This window comes from Caretta caretta, chromosome 1 (genome assembly GCF_965140235.1).
Source record: "Caretta caretta isolate rCarCar2 chromosome 1, rCarCar1.hap1, whole genome shotgun sequence".
Lineage (NCBI taxonomy): Eukaryota > Metazoa > Chordata > Testudines > Cheloniidae > Caretta > Caretta caretta.
Window position 1 is genome coordinate 9,928,517 of NC_134206.1, and position 19,040 is coordinate 9,947,556.

The following is a 19,040-nucleotide window of genomic DNA, read 5'->3' on the forward strand; positions in this document are numbered from 1 at the left end:
GCCATGTCCTGCCTCAGAGGTGGCTGCATGTCAGTGAGGTGGATCTCCTCTGGACAGGCAGCACCGGCAGGCTCCCCGGCTGAGCAGCATTGGCCGCAGGAGCCGCCGCCCGCCGTCCCTGTTCTGACCGTGCCGCTCTTCTCGCCTCAGCTACACGGAGGCCGACGAGCACAGAATCCAGCACTGCTTCTGCTACACCTCCACCGTCCTGACCAGCACACTGGCCTTCCAGAAGGAGCAGAAGCTGAAGTGCGAGTGCCAGGTAAGGGGGCAGCTCGCTCGCTCATTACGCACGGCCGCAGGGGCGTAACAGGCTGTGCCATGCGGCTGCTGCAGCCGTGCATATGGGGAGGGGCAGCTGGCTACATCCACCTCTCAGTGGTGGTGGGGTGGCTGGACTGAGTGTCCATGCGCCGTGGGAGCGCCATGGGGCATCGAGTGGAGGTGCTGGGGCATCGCTGCACTGGGAATGCAGAGGGAATGGGGCAAGGCAGGCATTTGAGAGGGGGTTGAACCGGGCACCCACAGCAGGCTGTTCCCGAACCCTCAACCCCCTGCCAGCGCGGGGCTAGACCCCTGGGCTTTGAGCTCCACAGTGCAGGCCTCACAACTTCAGCTACGGGAGAAATTCCGCTGGCTGGTAGCAGTAGCTGGCCCTTATCCGCCATGTTGGCCAGCTTCTAGAGAGGCCTGCTCTTCGGAGGAGGGTTCTCTGAAGCCAGGATCCCCTCTGGAAAAGCCTGCAAGGCTGTCAGACTGTCTCCAGCATTGTCATGCTGCGGGGCCCATAACTCCCCCTCTCCCGGAGGCCAGGGTGGAGAGCAGGTCGCTGTGTTGTTGGGAGGATGTTTCACAGGTCTCCGTGTAAACTCAGGGCTGATTGTCCTATAGGCCAGGAAAGGCAGGACCAGTCCCACACATTTTGGGGGGATCCCCATCCTGATGATCGGGAGCTTCCCCTTGCTGGACATGTGGGGTTACCTACATGTGTACCCCATTAGATATGGCCACTTTCCTTGGCCATATCTAAGCACCTGGCAGACATGAAGAGATGAAAGTTCTACCTGTGAAGTAGAGAAGCCTCGCCCCCAGTTTACAGTTGGGGAAACTGAGGCAAGGAGGATGAAGTGACTTATCCCAGGACTGACAATGCATGCAGGGTAGAGCCAGGAACAGTCCCCAGATCTCAAGTCCGATCCTAAACCACAAGGGAATCCAGCCTCTCAGCACCTGTCTGACCCACCCACTCTGTCCTGCCCCCTGGCCGGGTCTCTGGGCTGTGCACTCAGCCTGTCAGCCAGGCGATTTTGGTCTTACTTCTGCTGGTCTCACCCTTCCCATCTGGATCTGCCCAGGATAGGATTGCCAACTTTCTAATAGCAGAAAACCGAACACCCTTGTCCCGCCCCCTGCCCCGGCCCTTCTCCAAGGCCCTGCTCCTGCTTACTCCATCCCCCCTGCCATCACTCACTCTCCCCCACCCTCACTCACTCGCTCTTTTTCACCGGGCTGGGGCAGCGGGTTGGGGTGCAGGCTGTGGGAGGGAGTTTGGGTGTAGGAGGGGGCTCTGGGCTGGGGCAGGAGGTTGGGACATGGGAGGAGGTGAGGGATGCGGGCTCTGGGTGGCACTTACCTTAGGTGGCTCCTTGAAGTGGCATCCCATCCCTCCAGCTCCTAAGCGAAGGGGCAGCCAGGGGGCTCTGTGCATTGCCCCCATCCTCACACACCGCCCCTGCAACTCCCATTGGCTGCAGTTCCCAGCCAATAGGAGCTGCGGAGCCAGCGCTCGGGGCGGGGTCAGCGCATGGAGCCCCCGTGGCTGCCCCTATGCCTAGGAGCCAGAGAGACATGCCGGCCGCTTCCAGGAACTGCGCGGAGCCAGGCAGGAGCCTGCCAGCCCTGCACCAACTGGACTTTTAACGGCCCGGTCAGCGGTGCTGACTGGCACTGCCAGGGTCCCTTTTCGATCAGGCATTCCAGTTGAAAACTGGACACCTGGCAGCCCTAGCCCAGGACGGGCTCATCAGCTCCATCCTGGCTCAGTGCCAGATAGAAATGAGTCAGTTCCACTCTCTGCAGCCCTCCCCCGTCGTGGTGCCCATCACACCGCTAATTTCACCGCCTGTCATTCAGCCCCCAAGCCCGCCACGGCCTGCTGCTCTGATGGCACTAATCAGGCCGGGAGGGGCGAGTTCAGGAGCCCCCACTGCCATGCTTGGCTAACTGGGACATGTGGATCTGAATTGCAAATGCCCTGGGAGGTGACCCAGAGCTGGCAGGGGAAGGCCGGCCGGCAGGAGCCTCGCTCTGCCCCCGGGGATGCAGAGAACATGGGGGATGCCCTGCCAACACCCTTGTCTGCCTACTGTCCCCTGGAGGCTCGTGGCTCTGGGGTATGTTCACAATGGCTCACTGGCCACATGCAGTAAAACAGAGACCTCTGACAACATGAGCTAGAGGAGAATCGCCTTCTCTTACTGGGGGTGGTGGGGCTTTGTCCTCCGCTCAGGACCCCAGCCATTAGAGTGTGACCCGTCCTAGCCATAGCAACAGGGGGCAGTGGTGAATACACACTTCAGCACCACCCAGCACGGGGCATGGGCACATCAGCATCGTGGTGGGGTCCCTACGCACATCGGCACCATCCAGCAGGGGGCAGGGGTCCCTACGCACATCGGCACCATCCAGCAGGGGGCAGCGGTCCCTACGCACATCGGCACCATCCAGCAGGGGGCAGCGGTCCCTATGCACATCGGCACCATCCAGCAGGGGGCAGGGGTCCCTATGCACATCGGCACCATCCAGCAGGGGGCAGCGGTCCCTACGCACATCGGCACCATCCAGCAGGGGGCAGGGGTCCCTACGCACATCAGCACCATCCAGCAGGGGGCAGCGGTCCCTACGCACATCGGCACCATCCAGCAGGGGGCAGGGGTCCCTACGCACATCGGCACCATCCAGCAGGTGGCAGCGGTCCCTACGCACATCGGCACCATCCAGCAGGGGGCAGGGGTCCCTATGCACATCGGTACCATCCAGCAGGGGGCAGGGGTCCATACACACATCAGCAGGGCAGATTCCGTATCAGTGTCCCACAAGACTAAAGCTGCCTAGTCGCGCCGAAGCATCTAGCCATGTGACGTTAGTGCCAAGCTGTTTCTTTGCCACAGGGAGGCAGAGCTGCACACACTGACCATCGGAAGGGCTTGGAGCTAGTGCTTAGACAGGCCCAAGTCCTTTCAGGCACCATCTGCTTTGGGCATTAGGAGGAGTGAAGCAAGGAGAAGAAGGTATCTGCTGGGAGCAGATCCATGGGACAGCAGCGCCAACTGGCCGAGATCAAACTGGGTCCCCACTGTGCCAGGCGTTGCTTGGACACATTGTAAGAGACAGTTCCTGCCCTCAGGAGCTGACCGCGTAGACAAGACACAATCATTAGCCCCGGTTTACAGATGGGAAACTGAGGCACAGCAATAAAGTGACTTGTCTGGTCAGTAGCAGAGCCAGAGATTAAACCCAGATCTTTGGAGACCTAGTCCAGTGCAGCGAGCGCCCGGCGCCAGCCATTATACAAAGCGCCCGGTGCATGGGCACGCTTGCCAGGATGCAATTGCTCTCTCCCATCTCAGCAGACACCTAAAGGGAGGATTTAATTATTGTTCATACTCTCGCCTCCCCAAGAGACGGCTTCTTTGTTCAGAGGTGTTTAATAATAACACTGGCACCCGGTGATCCCGGGGCAGAGAGATGGAGCTTCCCCAGAATGGGATGGGCGGGGGCTGGGTTAGGGTCTCAGTTTGGCTGGTGCTGGGGAGTGGCCACTCATCCCCACATGTAACAGACTTCCAGAGCTGGGATTCTAGGAGGGTAATGGGCTGTGTGGGTAGCACTGCCCCCTAGTGGGTAGGATTTGTCCTCACCCGCTCTGGCCGTCAGCTGGTTGGGAACTTTTTGACAAAACGTTTTTTTCATTGAACGATGCTGATTTGTCAAAACCGTTCAGGAAACCTGGTCCGTGTTGGCGAATCTCCCGGCTGGCAGCAAGTTTGAAAAAAAAAAAAAGTTCTGAAACTGTCAAACCGTTTTGTTTCCACATTTTCAAAGCCAAACGGTCCAGTTTCCCGGTGTTTTGCTTTGACATTGAAGCTCATTCGACTGAGAAAAGGGTAAAGAAGAAACCATTGCAATCTGAAGGAAATGTTTCTTCCAACTGAGCGAAAGGAACCGCTGGGACTGACCGAAGCCGAAATTTTTTTTTTTAATTTGCAAAAACGTTCGAATTTGACTTTTTGTCCACAGTCAGGTGAACACTTGCAAACTCTCAAAAATATTTCCAGGCTGGGAAAACTGTTTCCCACCCAGTTCTACACCTGCCCTGCTTCCCGGGGGCTTGGATCTGCTGCTGCTCAGGGTTAGTGAACACACCCAAGCACCCTCGTGCATGCACACACGAGGGCTGGGTCACGTGCACTTACGCGCCCTATTCTCTCGCACTATTGCATGCAACGGCATACGGCTGCATGCGCATCCGCAGGCACCCCCAGGCATACGCTGGCATCCCGGTGGCGACACAATCCCTTGTACATGCAGATACCCTTGTGTGTTTGCACACTGACACACCCGGGATCTCACACAGTCACACGGGCGGGCATTGGTTACGCACCTGGGCAGTTGCTTGCACCCGCTGACGTGCTCTCCTTCTCACGCTCAGCCAGGCCAACCCATGCTGACTCCTTGACAGCGTAGATGTGGCTTGCTCCAACCCCCCCCCCCTCCACCCACACACTCACACCTGAAAGGTAGTGACCCTCTCCTTCAGCCCCGTGCTCGGGGCACCCTCCGGTGGCACTGTGGGGCATAGCCTCATGTCACGGAGTCCCTGGGCGATGCTCTGGAACTGCTCCCCATGAAGCCAGGCAGGACTCTGGGGTAGTAGCCTTCCTGTGAGGAGCCTGTCTGCAGGACACACAGCTCACACAGCTTCCACCTTCCTGAGTCTGACCTCGGAGCATTCGGCATCCTCTGCCCCTCCGTGCGCTTCCCACAGCGAGTCCGCTCAGGCGGGGCTCCTGGGGAAGCCAGAGGGTCCTGCACCCCAACTTCGCAGTCAGACGTGACTCTTAGCCAGCCAGTAAAACAGAGGTTTATTAGACGACAGGAACATGGTCTAAAACCGAGCTTGTAGGTGCAGAGAACAGGACCCCTCAGTTGGGTCCATTTTGGGGGGCAGTGAGCCAGACAACCACGTCTGCACTTCACTCCATGTCCCAGCCAGCCCCAAAACTGAAACTCCCTCCAGCCCCCCACTCCCCTCCTCTGGGCTTTGTTCCTTTCCCCGAGCCAGGAGGTCACCTGATTTCTTTGTTCTCCAACCCTTTAGCTCTCACCTTGCAGGGGGGAAGGGCCCAGGCCATCAGTTGCCAGGAAAAAGGGTGTCGGCCATTCTCTGTGTCCAGACTCCTGCACACACCTGCCCTCTAGGGCTCTGCAGTGATTATACACCCTTACCCCACCACCTAGATACTTAAGAACTGCCTAGGGGAAACTGAGGCACCCCCACACGATTCAGAGGAAACATTAAGAACAGTCCCACTTCGTCACATCTCAGCATTGCACTGGGGACCAGGAAATAACTTCACCTGTTGGGCCTAAGGCCGGACAGAGGCAATGTCTCTTCCAGAGAGGCATTGATTTCTGCCCCGAGGGATGGCCACTGCTCCCAGGGTGATGGGTGGGGGGAATTAATGGGAAGCCACAAATGTTTAGAAACCATTTGATGGTATTAACAGGAGCTGGGGGGGAACCCACCAATAGAGCAAGGCTGGGGTTAAAGCAGTGACTTCCCTCACCGGTAGGACACAAAGCTTATCCCCCTTGGACGGTGTCTCTGTCCCATCACCTCCGCGTCGTCCTGCCCTCCTCTCCCCTAGCCCCTCTGAGCATTTTTCTTGTACTCCCCAGAATGCCCTGTGGGAGAGGCGGAGTGGCCTAGTGGCCCGATCACTGGATTTGGGTGGGCAGGGTCAGGAGACCTGGGTTCCACTTCTGGCTTTGTCACCGGTCCCGCTCCATGCCTCAGTTTCCCCTCCCACCCTTTGTGCAAACTGTACGCTCTCCAGGGCCAGGACTGGCTCGTGCTTTGGGTACATGCAGCACCTAGCACAGTAGGGCCCTGATCGCCACTGCTACCCTCACACCGCTGAGCTGAAGGCAGCACCCTGGGGGAGATCCCGCTCATCAGGGCCCTCAGGACACCCAGTGTTCAGGCCTGCTCCCGGCCAGGGGGTGTCAGGTGCTTGTGGACAATAACGAGGGCTAATTAGGACGCCACGTGGGGATTTATAGGAGACTGCGGAGGTCACAGGCAGGAAGACGGAAGTGAGCTTTGGCTGGTGACTGGTCTTGAGCCCGGGGTGGGGGAGGGGAGCAGACTTGTTTAATTAACTCCAATAATGAACTCAGATAACCAGATTTCCCTTCCCCCCCCCCCCCCCCCCCCACAGGCGCTCCTGCAAGTGGCTAAGAACCTGTTTACGCACTTGGGTAGGTGGCTTTTTCTGTCCCTACAGGCCATGTACTGCTGGGGCCCGACTCTCTGGTGGGTGGCTGGGCGTTCGCCTCTAGGTCTGCACATTCCTCTGGCCCAGGGTTGGTGGTGGCAGGGTGGGGGCCCGCTGGGAAGCCACATTCCTAGTGGATATGGGCCCCTATGGCAAATCCACGGCAGCCTCTCTGCGTGCGTTACACAGGGAGGGCTCACAGCCCTGTCTTCTCAGCTCCAAAATACAGCTCCCAGGGGTACAACTAACAGAGCAGCTTCACATCCCCTGTACATGCATGCATACACACACACAGATCCCCTGTACACACACACACAGATCCCCTGTACACACACACACACAGATCCCCTGTACATGCATGCATACACACACACAAATCCCCTGTACACACACACACACAGATCCCCTGTACATGCATGCACACACACACACAGATCCCCTGTACACACACACACAGATCCCCTGTACACACACACACAGAGATCCCCTGTACATGCATGCATACACACACACAGATCCCCTGTACACACACACACAGAGATCCCCTGTACATGCATGCATACACACACACAGATCCCCTGTACACACACACACACAGATCCCCTGTACATGCATGCATACACACACACAGATCCCCTGTACACACACACAGAGAGATCCCCTGTACATGCATGCATACACACACACAGATCCCCTGTACACACACACACAGATCCCCTGTACATGCATGCATACACACACACAAATCCCCTGTACACACACACACAGAGATCCCCTGTACATGCATGCATACACACAGACAGATCCCCTGTACACACACACACACAGATCCCCTGTACACACACACACAGATCCCCTGTACATGCATGCATACACACATACAGATCCCCTGTACACAAACACACAGAGATCTCCTATACATGCATGCATACACACAGACAGATCCCCTGTACACACACACACACAGATCCCCTGTACATGCATGCATACACACAGACAGATCCCCTGTACACAAACACACAGAGATCTCCTATACATGCATGCATACACACACACAGATCCCCTGTACACAAACACACACAGATCTCCTATACATGCATGCATACACACACACAGATCCCCTGTACACACACACACAGAGATCTCCTGTACATGCATGCATACACACACACAAATCCCCTGTACACACACACACACAGATCCCCTGTACATGCATGCATACACACAGACAGATCCCCTGTACACACACACACACAGATCCCCTGTACATGCATGCATACACACACACAAATCCCCTGTACACACACACACACAGATCCCCTGTACATGCATGCATACACACAGACAGATCCCCTGTACACACACACACACACACACAGATCCCCTGTACATGCATGCATACACACACACAAATCCCCTGTACACACACACACAGATCCCCTGTACATGCATGCATACACACACACAGAGATCCCATGTACACCCACACCCCCCGCACATGCATGCATACACACACACAAATCCCCTGTACACACACACAGAGATCCCATGTACACCCACACCCCCCGCACATGCATGCATACACACACAGAGATCCTCTGTACACACACACACACACCGCCCCTCCCCCCAATATGTCACAGCCATGTCACATCACGGAGACCCAGCCCTGCACCCCGAAGACGTCCCCGGCCAGCTCTCGTTCTGTCTGCCCCACAGAGCGTGGGCGCTGCCCTGCCCTGGGATCCCGAGGGAAACCCCCAGAACTAACGAATAAGGAGCCCGGTCTCCCCGGCCTTCCTGTAACGGCCGCCACCATCAGTGCCAGTCCGCAGCGGGTTAGTGACCTGGGCAATGCCCAGTGCAGACTGGGCTGAGAACCGCCCGCTCCTTTCTCACGGGGGACACCCGGCGGCCATTCCGTGGGGTGTTTTCCCGTTGGCTGGCGGGGGGTTAGAAATCGCAGCTTGGGTTGTATCCACTAAGGGGCCACATTGTAATGCCGACCAGCGTCGCTGGCCTCTCTCTACAGGGACGCTCCTTTCTAGCTGGGTCCTGACCCCCCCATTCAGCCATATGGGGGGGTCACAACCCCTGGAAACCTGTTCCTGGGCCTCTGCCCTAAGGCTTTATGCTCTCTGTAGGCTGCCCTGGGAGGAGGTGAGCCCCATCTCTGTGTCATGTGCTGAACCAGCTCCCCCAGCTCTAAACATCTGGGGAGGTGTGGGTCGGCTCTGCCCTGCTCCTGACTGCACGGCCAGCCCCAAGCTCTGTAATGGGCTGGAGACACTGGCCACCGCCTCTGTGCTTCACGAGTCAGGCCCAATTCCCATCATAACGAAGGAGAGGGTGAAGTCACAGGCTCGTGTCTAACCAATAGACCTGCCTTCCTCCGGCTAGTTAGCTGGTTAGCAGGCTGACGTCCCCTCCCCAGCTCTCGCACGGCTGTCCCCAGTTGGCTGTGTGCTCCCAGACATCCTCGGCTCCTCTCCAAGGCCGGTGGGACCCGCGAGGCACAGCGCGACACAGCTGTACACGTAGGCGGTGGAGATAAGGCCGAGACGGATTGCCGAGGGCACACGCTCCCACAAAGAGCAGGGCTCATCAGGGTGGCCCGTGCCCGGCCCCAGAGCCAGCTCCAGCAGAGACGCCGGCCGTGTGAGGCTGAGATAAATGACTGCCCGGCAGCCGGGGCTGGGTGAAGCCTGCCGGAGCGCTTGACTGGGGAAGAAGCCCAGCCCAGGGCTGGTGGCACACAGTGCTCCTCCGGTCTGGGCCCTCAAGCAGGCCACGTCCGTGTGTCCAGAGGCCTGGGGATGGAGTCAGGGCATCCGGGCCGAGTTAAAGGGCTGTACAGCGGTGTTAATTGCTAGCTCCTGCTCTCAGTGACCCCAGGGGGGCTCCAAGTCACATCCCTCCGGCTTTACCCCGGTGTCATGGCGAGCAGAATCTGGCCCTTGCACCATTTATATAGCAGCTGCTTCATCCCCGGGCATCTCGCCAAGCCTCCCAGCCTGCCTGCAGAGTAAGTAAGTGGCACTGTCCCCTTGTACAGATGGGGAAACTGAGGCACGGGGCAGGGAAGTGACTCGCTATGGAGGGAGCTGGCATTGGGGCCGGGATTAGAACCCTGGCGTGTTCAGACTACAGAGCTGCAGCCTGGCATCCTAGTAATGGGTCAGGTATGGGGCTGACAGCCAGGACCTTGGCCTAACCCCATAGCTCCTGCTTTGGGGTGTCGTCGGCCCCCATGCGCCACGACCCGAGGCCACCAGCTCTGGTCACAGAGCCGTCCCTTGGAGAGGCCTCTTGCTCAGCGTCAGGGGGCTCAGGCCTACAGGTGAGAGGCTCCGTGGCCCCTCGCCGGTGCCCGGAACCGCCCTGCCCCTGCCCAGGCTGCCTGGGCCTCGTCTGAGCTGCCAAACGATCCGCTTCTCCCCCACAGACGACGTGTCGGTGCTGCTCCAGGAGATCATCACGGAAGCCCGGAGTCTCAGCAACGCCGAAATGTGAGTGAGCGGCTGCTCTGCGCAAGGCGTTACCCTGGGGGCGGGGAGTCAGCCTGGGCGCCCCCTGTTCCCAAGGAGGCCGTGTGTGCACGCACGCTGGGATTACGTTCCTGGACCTCTTCTGCGGCTGGGACATGCGCCAGGAACAGCTGATCCTGTGGGAAAGCTGCTCCTCCCTGGTTACTTTTACAGCTCTGATCTCCGGCTCCCCGGTGTAAATCTCCCCCCTCCTCCTCCTCACGCTCGCTCCCCGCGCCATGCCCCAGTCGGGCAGCAAGCCTGCAGACTTCCTGAGCGTGGAGACGGGGCCTGGTTCTCCTCTCACGTCCCCCCCGGCGTGAATCGGAGCAGGTCCGGCAAAGCCAGCAGAGCTGCTGCTCCAGGCATCCCCTGCCCCGGGCTCAGGAGAAGCCAGGCCCTGCTCTCTCTGATCAGCGTGGCTCTCTCTTGGGACTGTCCTGGGCCGGATCCTGCCCAGGGCAGGGGCTCAGGGCTCAGGTCTGCACTTAGAACGCAGCTGCCCGGCTGCCTGCTCCCTCCAGCGCTTCACGAGGAACAAGGTGACGAGCACGCCGCAGTCCCGTGTAATCCTGTGCCCTGGAAAGGCAGCAAAGCTGCCCCCAAGGGGCTTGAGGGTTGCTGTCACCAGCCCTGGAGCATGCCAGGCTCACTCACCTTCTGCACAGCCGCACGGAAACCCCTACCCGAGACCCCCAGCCCCACAAAGGTACAAACACGGGGCCTGACCCTGCGCTCCCGAGGCTGGCCCTGGGAGGGCAGCACTGGGCCTGATTCACACGGGCTTGGCCCACAGGCCAATAGCCCAAGCGGCTGCAGAGCTAAACTCAGGGCTGGGCAAAACTCAGCCACACGCAGCCTACCCAGGGCTCGAGGAGAAGTGTGTTCTTTGGCTCCTGCCGCATGCAGCTTCGTGTCCCAGAGAGAGACTCCTACGGTGCAATATAATAGCTGAGAAATAGACCACGATTGTGTGACTAACAACTGCAGCATAATGATGCAGATGCACAAGGGCAAGGGGCAACATTAAAGGTTCATGTCCCAGGGGGCAGAGTTAGGGGTATGTGTCCTGGGGGCTGGAGTCAAGGTTACATGGCATGCGGGCAGAGCTAAGGTTACATGGCCCAGGGGGGCACAGTTACGGTTACACACTTCCAATCTTAATTTTCTCCTTCTCAGGTGTCCGCATTTGCAAATATAACAGGAAGAGGAGTATAAATGTTTTAATGTCCATGTTTGTTTTGAGTGCAGAGGGCTAGATTACCCCCTATCCATGAGAAAAACCACAGGAAGGGACCAGGGTAGAGGACATAGGGTTGCCAATTTTGTTTGGATGTATGCCTGGAGGTTTCATAGAATCATAGAATATCAGGGTTGGAAGGGACCTCAGGAGGCCATCTAGTCCAACCCCCTGCTCAAAGCACGACCAATCCCCAACTAAATCATCCCAGCCAGGGCTTTGTCAAGTTTAGGACAGGAGGTGAAGAATACCTTGTCCAGAAGGAAGAGCCGGGGAAACTGAGGAAAGCCGAATGTCATTACCCAGCTGGAATGTAGCCAGAACTGTGGGGCTAACACTCCATGCCCCGGGATCACTGGTGAGCACAGAGGCCAGGATCACGGGAATCTCTCGTCTCATGGTGGGGCGCTGGGTCAATGAATCCAAAGGGGAGATGTGCTAACCAGAGGCCGTGGGCCTGGTCCGAAGCCGAGGGGAGTCAATCGGAGTCGTTCTGCTGCCTTGCATGGGCTTTGCCCTGTGACTGGATGGTGCTTGCTGTGGAGATCTGGCTGAGCGGCTGGTTGTCTCTTGCAGATGCTCGGTTTTCCTGCTGGACACGTTCAGCCATGAGCTGGTGGCCAAGGTGTTTGACGGGGGCGTGGTGGATGACGAGGTAAGCCCTCCCTGGCGGGCCTGGGGCTCACCAGCAGAGGGAGCTGCGGGCGGTGGCCTCGGGTCTGGAGGATGGAGCAGGCCTGAGGATGAGGTCAGGCCGAGGGGGTCAGCTGGAGCCACCCGCTCCAGACCAGGGGGGGCTGGTCATGAGGAGGAGAGCGGTCTCCATGCCAGGCCGAGGGTGCTGCTACATGAGGGCCAGGAGATGGCGACTCAGCTGGGACAGGGAGGCCAGGCGGGTGTTGGAGATGGAGCTGGAGAGGGGCAGGGTGCAAGGTAGGGAGATGGGACCGAATCCCAGGAGATGGGGATGGGAGGTGGTTCCCTGAGCCCCGGGAGGACAAGGGATTGGACAGAGATGGGCATGGGGAGGGCTGGACAGCATGGGGCCAACGTCTCGGTCAATCCTGTCCCTCAGAGCTACGAAATCCGCATCCCGGCGGATCAGGGCATTGCGGGTCACGTGGCAACGACGGGGAAGATCCTCAACATCAAGGACGCCTATTCCCACCCGCTCTTCTACCGGGGGGTGGACGACAGCACAGGCTTCCGGACCCGAAACATCCTCTGCTTCCCCATCAAGAACGAGAGCCATGGTGAGAGCCTGGGCAGTGCTGGGCACTGGGGTGCAGCTCCCCGGTGCTGCCAGGGCACGCGGGCATTGGACACAGCACTCCCTCGATGCTGCGCCCTTGGGGTGCCGCGGTCGTCGAGGCCACACAAGGGCAAAGACCCATCAGATCCCGGCTTGATCGCCAGGGCGTAGTTTCTGACCACGTGTTCTCCCAGAGCAGCTTTCCTCGAGCTGGGATCCATCGGCGGCCCCCGTGCAGCCAACTCCTCCGAGTCTCCAGCTGCCTCCGCCAGTCTCCTGGCTCCTCATTCCCAAGAGGAGCCTGGCGACGGGTCAGAGCAGCTGGAGAAGAAGGGAAGCGGAGAAGGTCGAGAAGCAGCCTCTGTATTAATTCGCCACCGGTACTGAGGATGAGGGAGCCCCGCTCTAGTGGTGGTAGCAGGACCCCTATGGCCTGCTCGCGGCTCTGTGATCTCGGACAAGGCACGTGACAGCTCTGTGCCTCAGTTTCCCCACTTCTCAGATAACGAGCATGGAACTGACCCTTGTCACGGAGCGGGCTGTGAGAAGGGAAGAGTGAAGTTAAATTGCCCTGAGACTTGTTTAAGTGCCGCGCACTTTGGAGACCCCAGCCCTTCCCCGGGGCAGAGAGTCCCACACCCCGAAGGATGGATGGAGTCTGATGCTCAGCCCATTGCACCCAGGTGGCAGGGTGAGCTTATGGCTAACGTACAGGGATAAGATTCAGGAGGGTGTGTTACCAACCCACTGCGATTCCCTTGGCAAGCCACTGAACTGGTGCCTCAGTTTCCCCACCTGTCACAACATCTGGGCCTGATCCCCAGCAGGCGTTAACTGCCAAATCTCCATTGAAGTCAGCAACACACCAGCTGAGAATCTGGCCCATGTCTATGTAGCCACCTTACCGGGGACTTTATTGTTAGGCTTAACTAAGTGTTCCTAAGTGCTTTGAGATCCCCAGGTGGGAGGAGCCCCAGAACCTGAGCTTGGTGGAGCTTGGGAGTCCCCTGGCCCGCCGGCACCAGCAGCTGGCCAGGGATTGAATGGCATCCCTGTGCATCGCGACAGGCCGGCTAACTCCAGCGCGCTGGACAACAGCTGGGTTTGTTAGCCCCAGCCCCGCTCTGCCGTGTCCGGCAAAATAACCTCGGTTAGTGGGTGTGATTTATTTAAAACACACAGGCCAAATCCTCTGGGCCCCCCACACCGCTGGGTCATCAAGCCGCAGGTCTAGAACCTGGGCTCTCCTACTCCAAAGCACCAGCCCCTACTACCTGAGCCACAGCAGCACCTCCTGTCGCTGGGTGTCAGCAGCAGGCTGATTTAGTCCCGGGGCCGCCACGCACACACGCCAAGCCATGCTGACTAGGCAAGTCCATCGCCAGCCCACCCCCAGTGGGCACGTTTCCGGTGCCAAGCCGCCAGGCTGTCTAGCCCCCGCAGGTGTTAGTCGTATTGCAGTGAGGCCCGAGCCAGGCCTGGGTGCTAGGGGCTGTAGAGACACTGCAAATGCCAGGCCCTGCTTAGAGAGCTCACCATCAAAACGAGGATGGGGGAGCTGGCTCTGAACAGCATGGTGCTGTGCCATAGCCCTTCTGGGGCCACGGGGCTTCCAGCCCAGCACCTTACACTGGCCTGGCCCCGCCCGGCCGTGACCATCTACGGGGGAGCAAGTGGCAGCCCCCACGTTAACACCCTCTATGCCAGGTCATCCCCCCTGCAGTGGGATCATGCTCTGGCCCTCCTGTGAGCAGCCAGGTGGCCTCGGCCCTTCCCCTGTGGGACTGGAGGGCGGGACGGGCTGCCCTCGGGGCTCTGTCATATCAGTGAGTCAAACCACCCAGTGCGAGCGGCCCGGCGATGCTGCCGTTAAACGCCCCCCACCGGTGCCGCTAGCAGCCGGTCGGTCCCTGCCGCCTCTCCCGACCTGGGTCCTGCTATCCCCATGCCTGTGGGCATGTCGCCCTCTAGTGCCAGCCCCACTATGGCAGCCTGGCGCTGACTGGGCGGTGTGGGAGAGGCGGGCCCTGCAGGTCCCTGGTTCGATTCCCTGCCAGTGGCCGTAGAGTGTCTGCAAACAGCCAGGGGGAGCAAATTCTCAGGTCACGTAGTGGCACTCCCCACTCAATTTCAGTCCTCCCCGGCTCCCCCAAAAGCCGGTTTGCTTAACCCTTTGCTGGCCTCCCCGCCAATCCCTGTGGGATGCACAGTGCCCCACCAGGGACACACTCTCCCTCCCCTGCCCTCTGGCCAGGCACCCCATTGTTGGCTTCACGCAGGGCTTTGACCTCTCCTCCCAACTCAACTTGCTCGCCCAGTGCTGGGAATTGTGGGTCGCTGGAGTGGGAGGCAGGAGGGACCAGCTCCCCCTCCCCCAGCCCTGCCCCCTCTGGACCAGCATCCTGGACAGACCCATGCCGGAATATGGCTGGGAGTCCAGGGCGGCCGGGTTTCCCTGTGCGTTGGCCCCGGCCCCGGGCGCCGGTACACTGGGCTCTCGCTGCTCTTCCAGAGGTCATCGGGGTGGCGGAGCTGGTCAACAAGATTAACGGGCCTTGGTTCAGCAAGTTCGACGAGGACCTGGCCACGGCTTTCTCCATCTACTGCGGGATCAGCATCGCCCACGTAAGCGGCGGGGCGGGGAGGGAGGGGGGGCTGCCTCGTGTGGGTGGGTCCAGCGCCCGCAGGAGGAGGGGTGGATTCCCATGCCGGGCTCTCAGTGGCTCGGGCACTGGCCCATCCTTGGAAGCTGCCGAGCTCCCCAAGTCCCTTTCGCTGGGGAGAGGTGGATGCAGTGAGTCGGGAAAGGCTGGGGACCCAGCGACACCGCAGCAGCGTCTGCCTCCCCGCCCCAACCCTGACGTTTTCAGACCGGCTGCCCTCTACGGAGCGTTCCAGGCAGCTGTCAGCACAGAGTGGGGTGAGCCCTGGGCCCCCCGGGTCTAACTTCTCCCTGCGACTGGACACCAGACTCTTCTTCCCTTCCTGCCCCAAGTGGTTGTGTGACTCCGCACTGCCTGTCGGGTTCCACCCCAGGGGCAGCCGCATTTCAGCTGCACATGGAGAGGGGAGCGTAGTTCCAGGTAGCGAGCAGAGCCCCAAATAACGCTGGGTCATTGGTGAATCTTGTCGCCTCTCGGCACCCTTGGGGAAGTGGAAGGCGATGCCCGGCCATGTGCGCATGAGTTCAGGTCGGGAGAGTGGGGGGCTGGAGCTCAGGCGCGCCCCAGTGCTGCGTGCCTTAGGCCTAAGGAGACTGAAGGGCTTGAGTTCCTGGAAAGACTCATGCTGAGCGCACGGGGTGGGGGCTCAGGCCCCGGGAGAGCCAAGGGCAGCAGAAGCATGTCCGCCCGGGGCTCTGACCACCCTCTGCTTCCCTCCTCTCCAGTCGCTGCTCTACAAGAAGGTCCACGAAGCCCAGTACCGAAGCCACGTGGCCAACGAAATGATGATGTACCACATGAAGGTCAGGGGGTGGTGGGCTCCCAGGGAATGGGGCCGAGGCGGCTGGGGGCGTGGGGCTGGCTGTCACTGTCTCCGCAGCACTGAGCCGTGAGTGGGGATGGGTGACGCCATGGGTGTCTAGCTCATCTTCCTTCTAGTTCCCCCCCGGAGGGGCCAGTCTGCGCTCCCCGGCCTACAGGCTGCTGCACACTCAACGTTACTACCTTGCTCCGCCCCAGAGCTGGCTGCATTTTAGGGGCAAACTCTGGATTTGCCCCAGTGTAACTGGGTCACAGCCTCTGACTATCCCGATGGGTCAGCAGTGCACTGATTACCCCAATGGCACTAACTGGCCCCCACGTTGACAGGCTCCACAGAGAGGCCGGGGGCAGCATGGGCCATGGCGCGGGAACCCTCTTGCCTCCGGGTCAGATCATGGCGCCAGTCCCGCCGCTGCCCAGGCTGTACCTGGTGGACAGAGGAGCCTGGCACAGGGCTGACAGGGCAGCACTGTGCGCCCGTGCCCGGCTGAATGTGGCCTGTGTCTGCAGCTCCTCCGCCAGGCCCCGGCTTTGGCCCCCGGCGTTCACAGCCCCTCCTGGGGCTTCCCTTGCAGGTCTCGGACGAGGAATACAAAAAGCTGCTCAGCGACGGGATCTGCCCCGTGGAAAGCATCGATTATCGCTTCGCCGATTTCACCTACACGCCGCGCTCGCTGCCCGAGGACGACACGCCCATGGTCAGTGCCCACGGGGCCGGCGTCTAGGGCCTGCCTGTCCCTGAGAGGGGGATGAGCCAGGGGTTAGGGGCTAGCCTAGGGTGCCCAAAGTGTGGGTCTCTGCCACAGCCTGCATGGGCTGATCACTCTGTGCCTCCAGTGTCTGTAACCCTGGGCCGCCTCCGAGGAGTGCTTGGAGAAATCCAGGAGGTATCTGATGCTACGGTGATGGGTTCTAAGTAGGTACCTGAGACAGCCTGGGCTAGGATCCAGCTCTGGCTTGGGGCGTCTGTCCGCCAAGGAGCTGCATTCGCCTTTGTTTAACACGGGTGCCCCGCGCTCCAATCCCACCTCGGGTCCAAGGCGTCGATACGATTTCCTGGCATCACTGGCTGCCCCCCCTTGGTGGAGAGTTTGTGCCGTATGTGGCTGCTGCCCCCAAGGAACGCTGAGAGGGGTGCAGCGGGTCATCTCCATTCCCAGCCGGGCCCCCTCAGCGCCAGCCCCCTGCCAGGTGTGCCCGGGAGCAGCCTCTCAGCCGGCTCTCCGCTCCCTTTCCCTCCGCAGGCCATCCTGAGCATGCTGCAGGACATGAACTTCATTAACAACTACAAAATGGATCGCCAGACGCTAGCCAGGTGGGCTCACTCGCGGCTCGGCACGGGGGCTTGGCTGCACTGGGAGCTAAGCGTCCGGGGCGGGGGAGAGATTGTGACCAGCAGGGGGTGCTCTTGCCCAGCACTTCGGTACCAGGTAGGCCCCGGATTAGGGCTGAAGCCGGAGAAGAGGAAATACCCGGATGGAGACATGCATTGGGCAGCCGCAGGGCGTCAGGGTGTTACAGAGACTGGGGGGTGGGGGAGTCGTTCAGGGCAGGGGAGAGCAAAGCACCTAGCACGCACTTGGCTCAGTACAGGTAACGGATAATGGCGGGGCGGGGACTGGGAGCCAGGATTCCTGAGTTCTGTTTCTGGCCCTAGCACGTCACTCTGCCCATCTGTAAAGCGAGGCCAAGGATCCTGACCCGTCTCCCTGTGAGGCTTAATGGAGTGGTGTGTGTGCAGCTCTTTGAGATCCTTGGCCGGGAAGGGGGTGGAGCAGGGCAGGGGCACGGGCACAGGAGGAGGTGGACAGCCCACAAACTAGCAAGCCCCTGGCCAAAGGAGTCAGGGCCAGGAAATAACAGAGGGTGGCTCTGCGTAAACAGCCTCCCCGTCCAGCTCATGCTCCTACCCCGGGCATCTGAGCCCACGCACGCTCACAGGTACACAGACCCACAGATCCACGCACACTCACAGGTACACGGATACACTGATCCACGCACACTCACAGGTACACGGATACACTGATCCACGCACACTCACAGGTACACGGACACACAGATCCACGGACACACAGATCCACACACGCTCACAGGTACACAGACCCACAGATCCGCGCACACTCACAGGTACACGGACACACAGATCCACGGACACACAGATCCACGCACACTCACAGGTACACAGACCCACAGATCCGCGCACACTCACAGGTACACAGACCCACAGGCACATGCATGCTGACAGGTACATGCACACACAGGTACACGGACACACAGATCCACGCACGCTTACACGGACACGGACACACAGATCCACGCACACTCACAGGTACACAGACCCACAGATCCATGCACATTCACAGACCCATGGACACACAGATCCACGCACGCTCACAGGTTCAGGCATGTGCATGCACACGCCTGTGACACGGCAAGGAGCTGCAGAGCCAGTTGTGCCCAGGGCTTGTGAGCACAGCAGGACCCGTGATAAATACACTAGAAGCAAGAGGAAGACAAAGACAGGTTTGGCCTGTTACTCAATGAGGAGGCGGGGTTTGTGGGAACAATAACAGAAAATGTGGAAATGGCAGAGGTGCTAAAAGACTTTTTGTTTCAGTTTTCACCAGAAAGGTGAGTAGCCATTGGGCGTCTAACATAGTGAATGCCAGGGAAAATGAGGTAGGATCAGAGGCTACCTGATGAAATGCATCCTAGAATACTCCAGGAGCTGAATGAGGAGATATCTGAGCCATTAGCGATTATCTCTGAAAAGTCATGGAAAACAGGAGTGATTCCAGAGGACTGGAAAAGGGCAAAAATAATGCCCATCTATAAAAAGGGAAATAAGGACAACCCAGGGAATTACAGACCAGTCAGCTTAACTTCTGTACCCGGAAAGATAATAGAGCAAATAATTAAGCAATCAATTTGCAAACACCTAGAAGATAGTAAGAGGATAAGTAACAGTCAGCATGA

The 19,040-nt window shown here is 59.4% G+C and overlaps 1 protein-coding gene across 2 annotated transcripts in view; it reads left to right on the forward strand.

Annotated features, from left to right (window-relative positions):
* Nucleotides 1–19,040, forward strand: part of PDE2A (phosphodiesterase 2A) — a 376,047-nt gene that overhangs the window by 335,439 nt on the left and 21,568 nt on the right. For both annotated transcript variants that reach the window (XM_048838672.2, XM_048838681.2), the window contains 9 exons: nucleotides 151–262; nucleotides 6,504–6,543; nucleotides 10,006–10,069; nucleotides 11,904–11,982; nucleotides 12,403–12,580; nucleotides 15,092–15,204; nucleotides 15,968–16,045; nucleotides 16,640–16,762; nucleotides 17,309–17,379. In XM_048838672.2, the coding sequence (XP_048694629.1) occupies nucleotides 151–262; nucleotides 6,504–6,543; nucleotides 10,006–10,069; nucleotides 11,904–11,982; nucleotides 12,403–12,580; nucleotides 15,092–15,204; nucleotides 15,968–16,045; nucleotides 16,640–16,762; nucleotides 17,309–17,379 (858 nt within the window). The remainder of the gene's footprint in view (nucleotides 1–150; nucleotides 263–6,503; nucleotides 6,544–10,005; nucleotides 10,070–11,903; nucleotides 11,983–12,402; nucleotides 12,581–15,091; nucleotides 15,205–15,967; nucleotides 16,046–16,639; nucleotides 16,763–17,308; nucleotides 17,380–19,040) is intronic.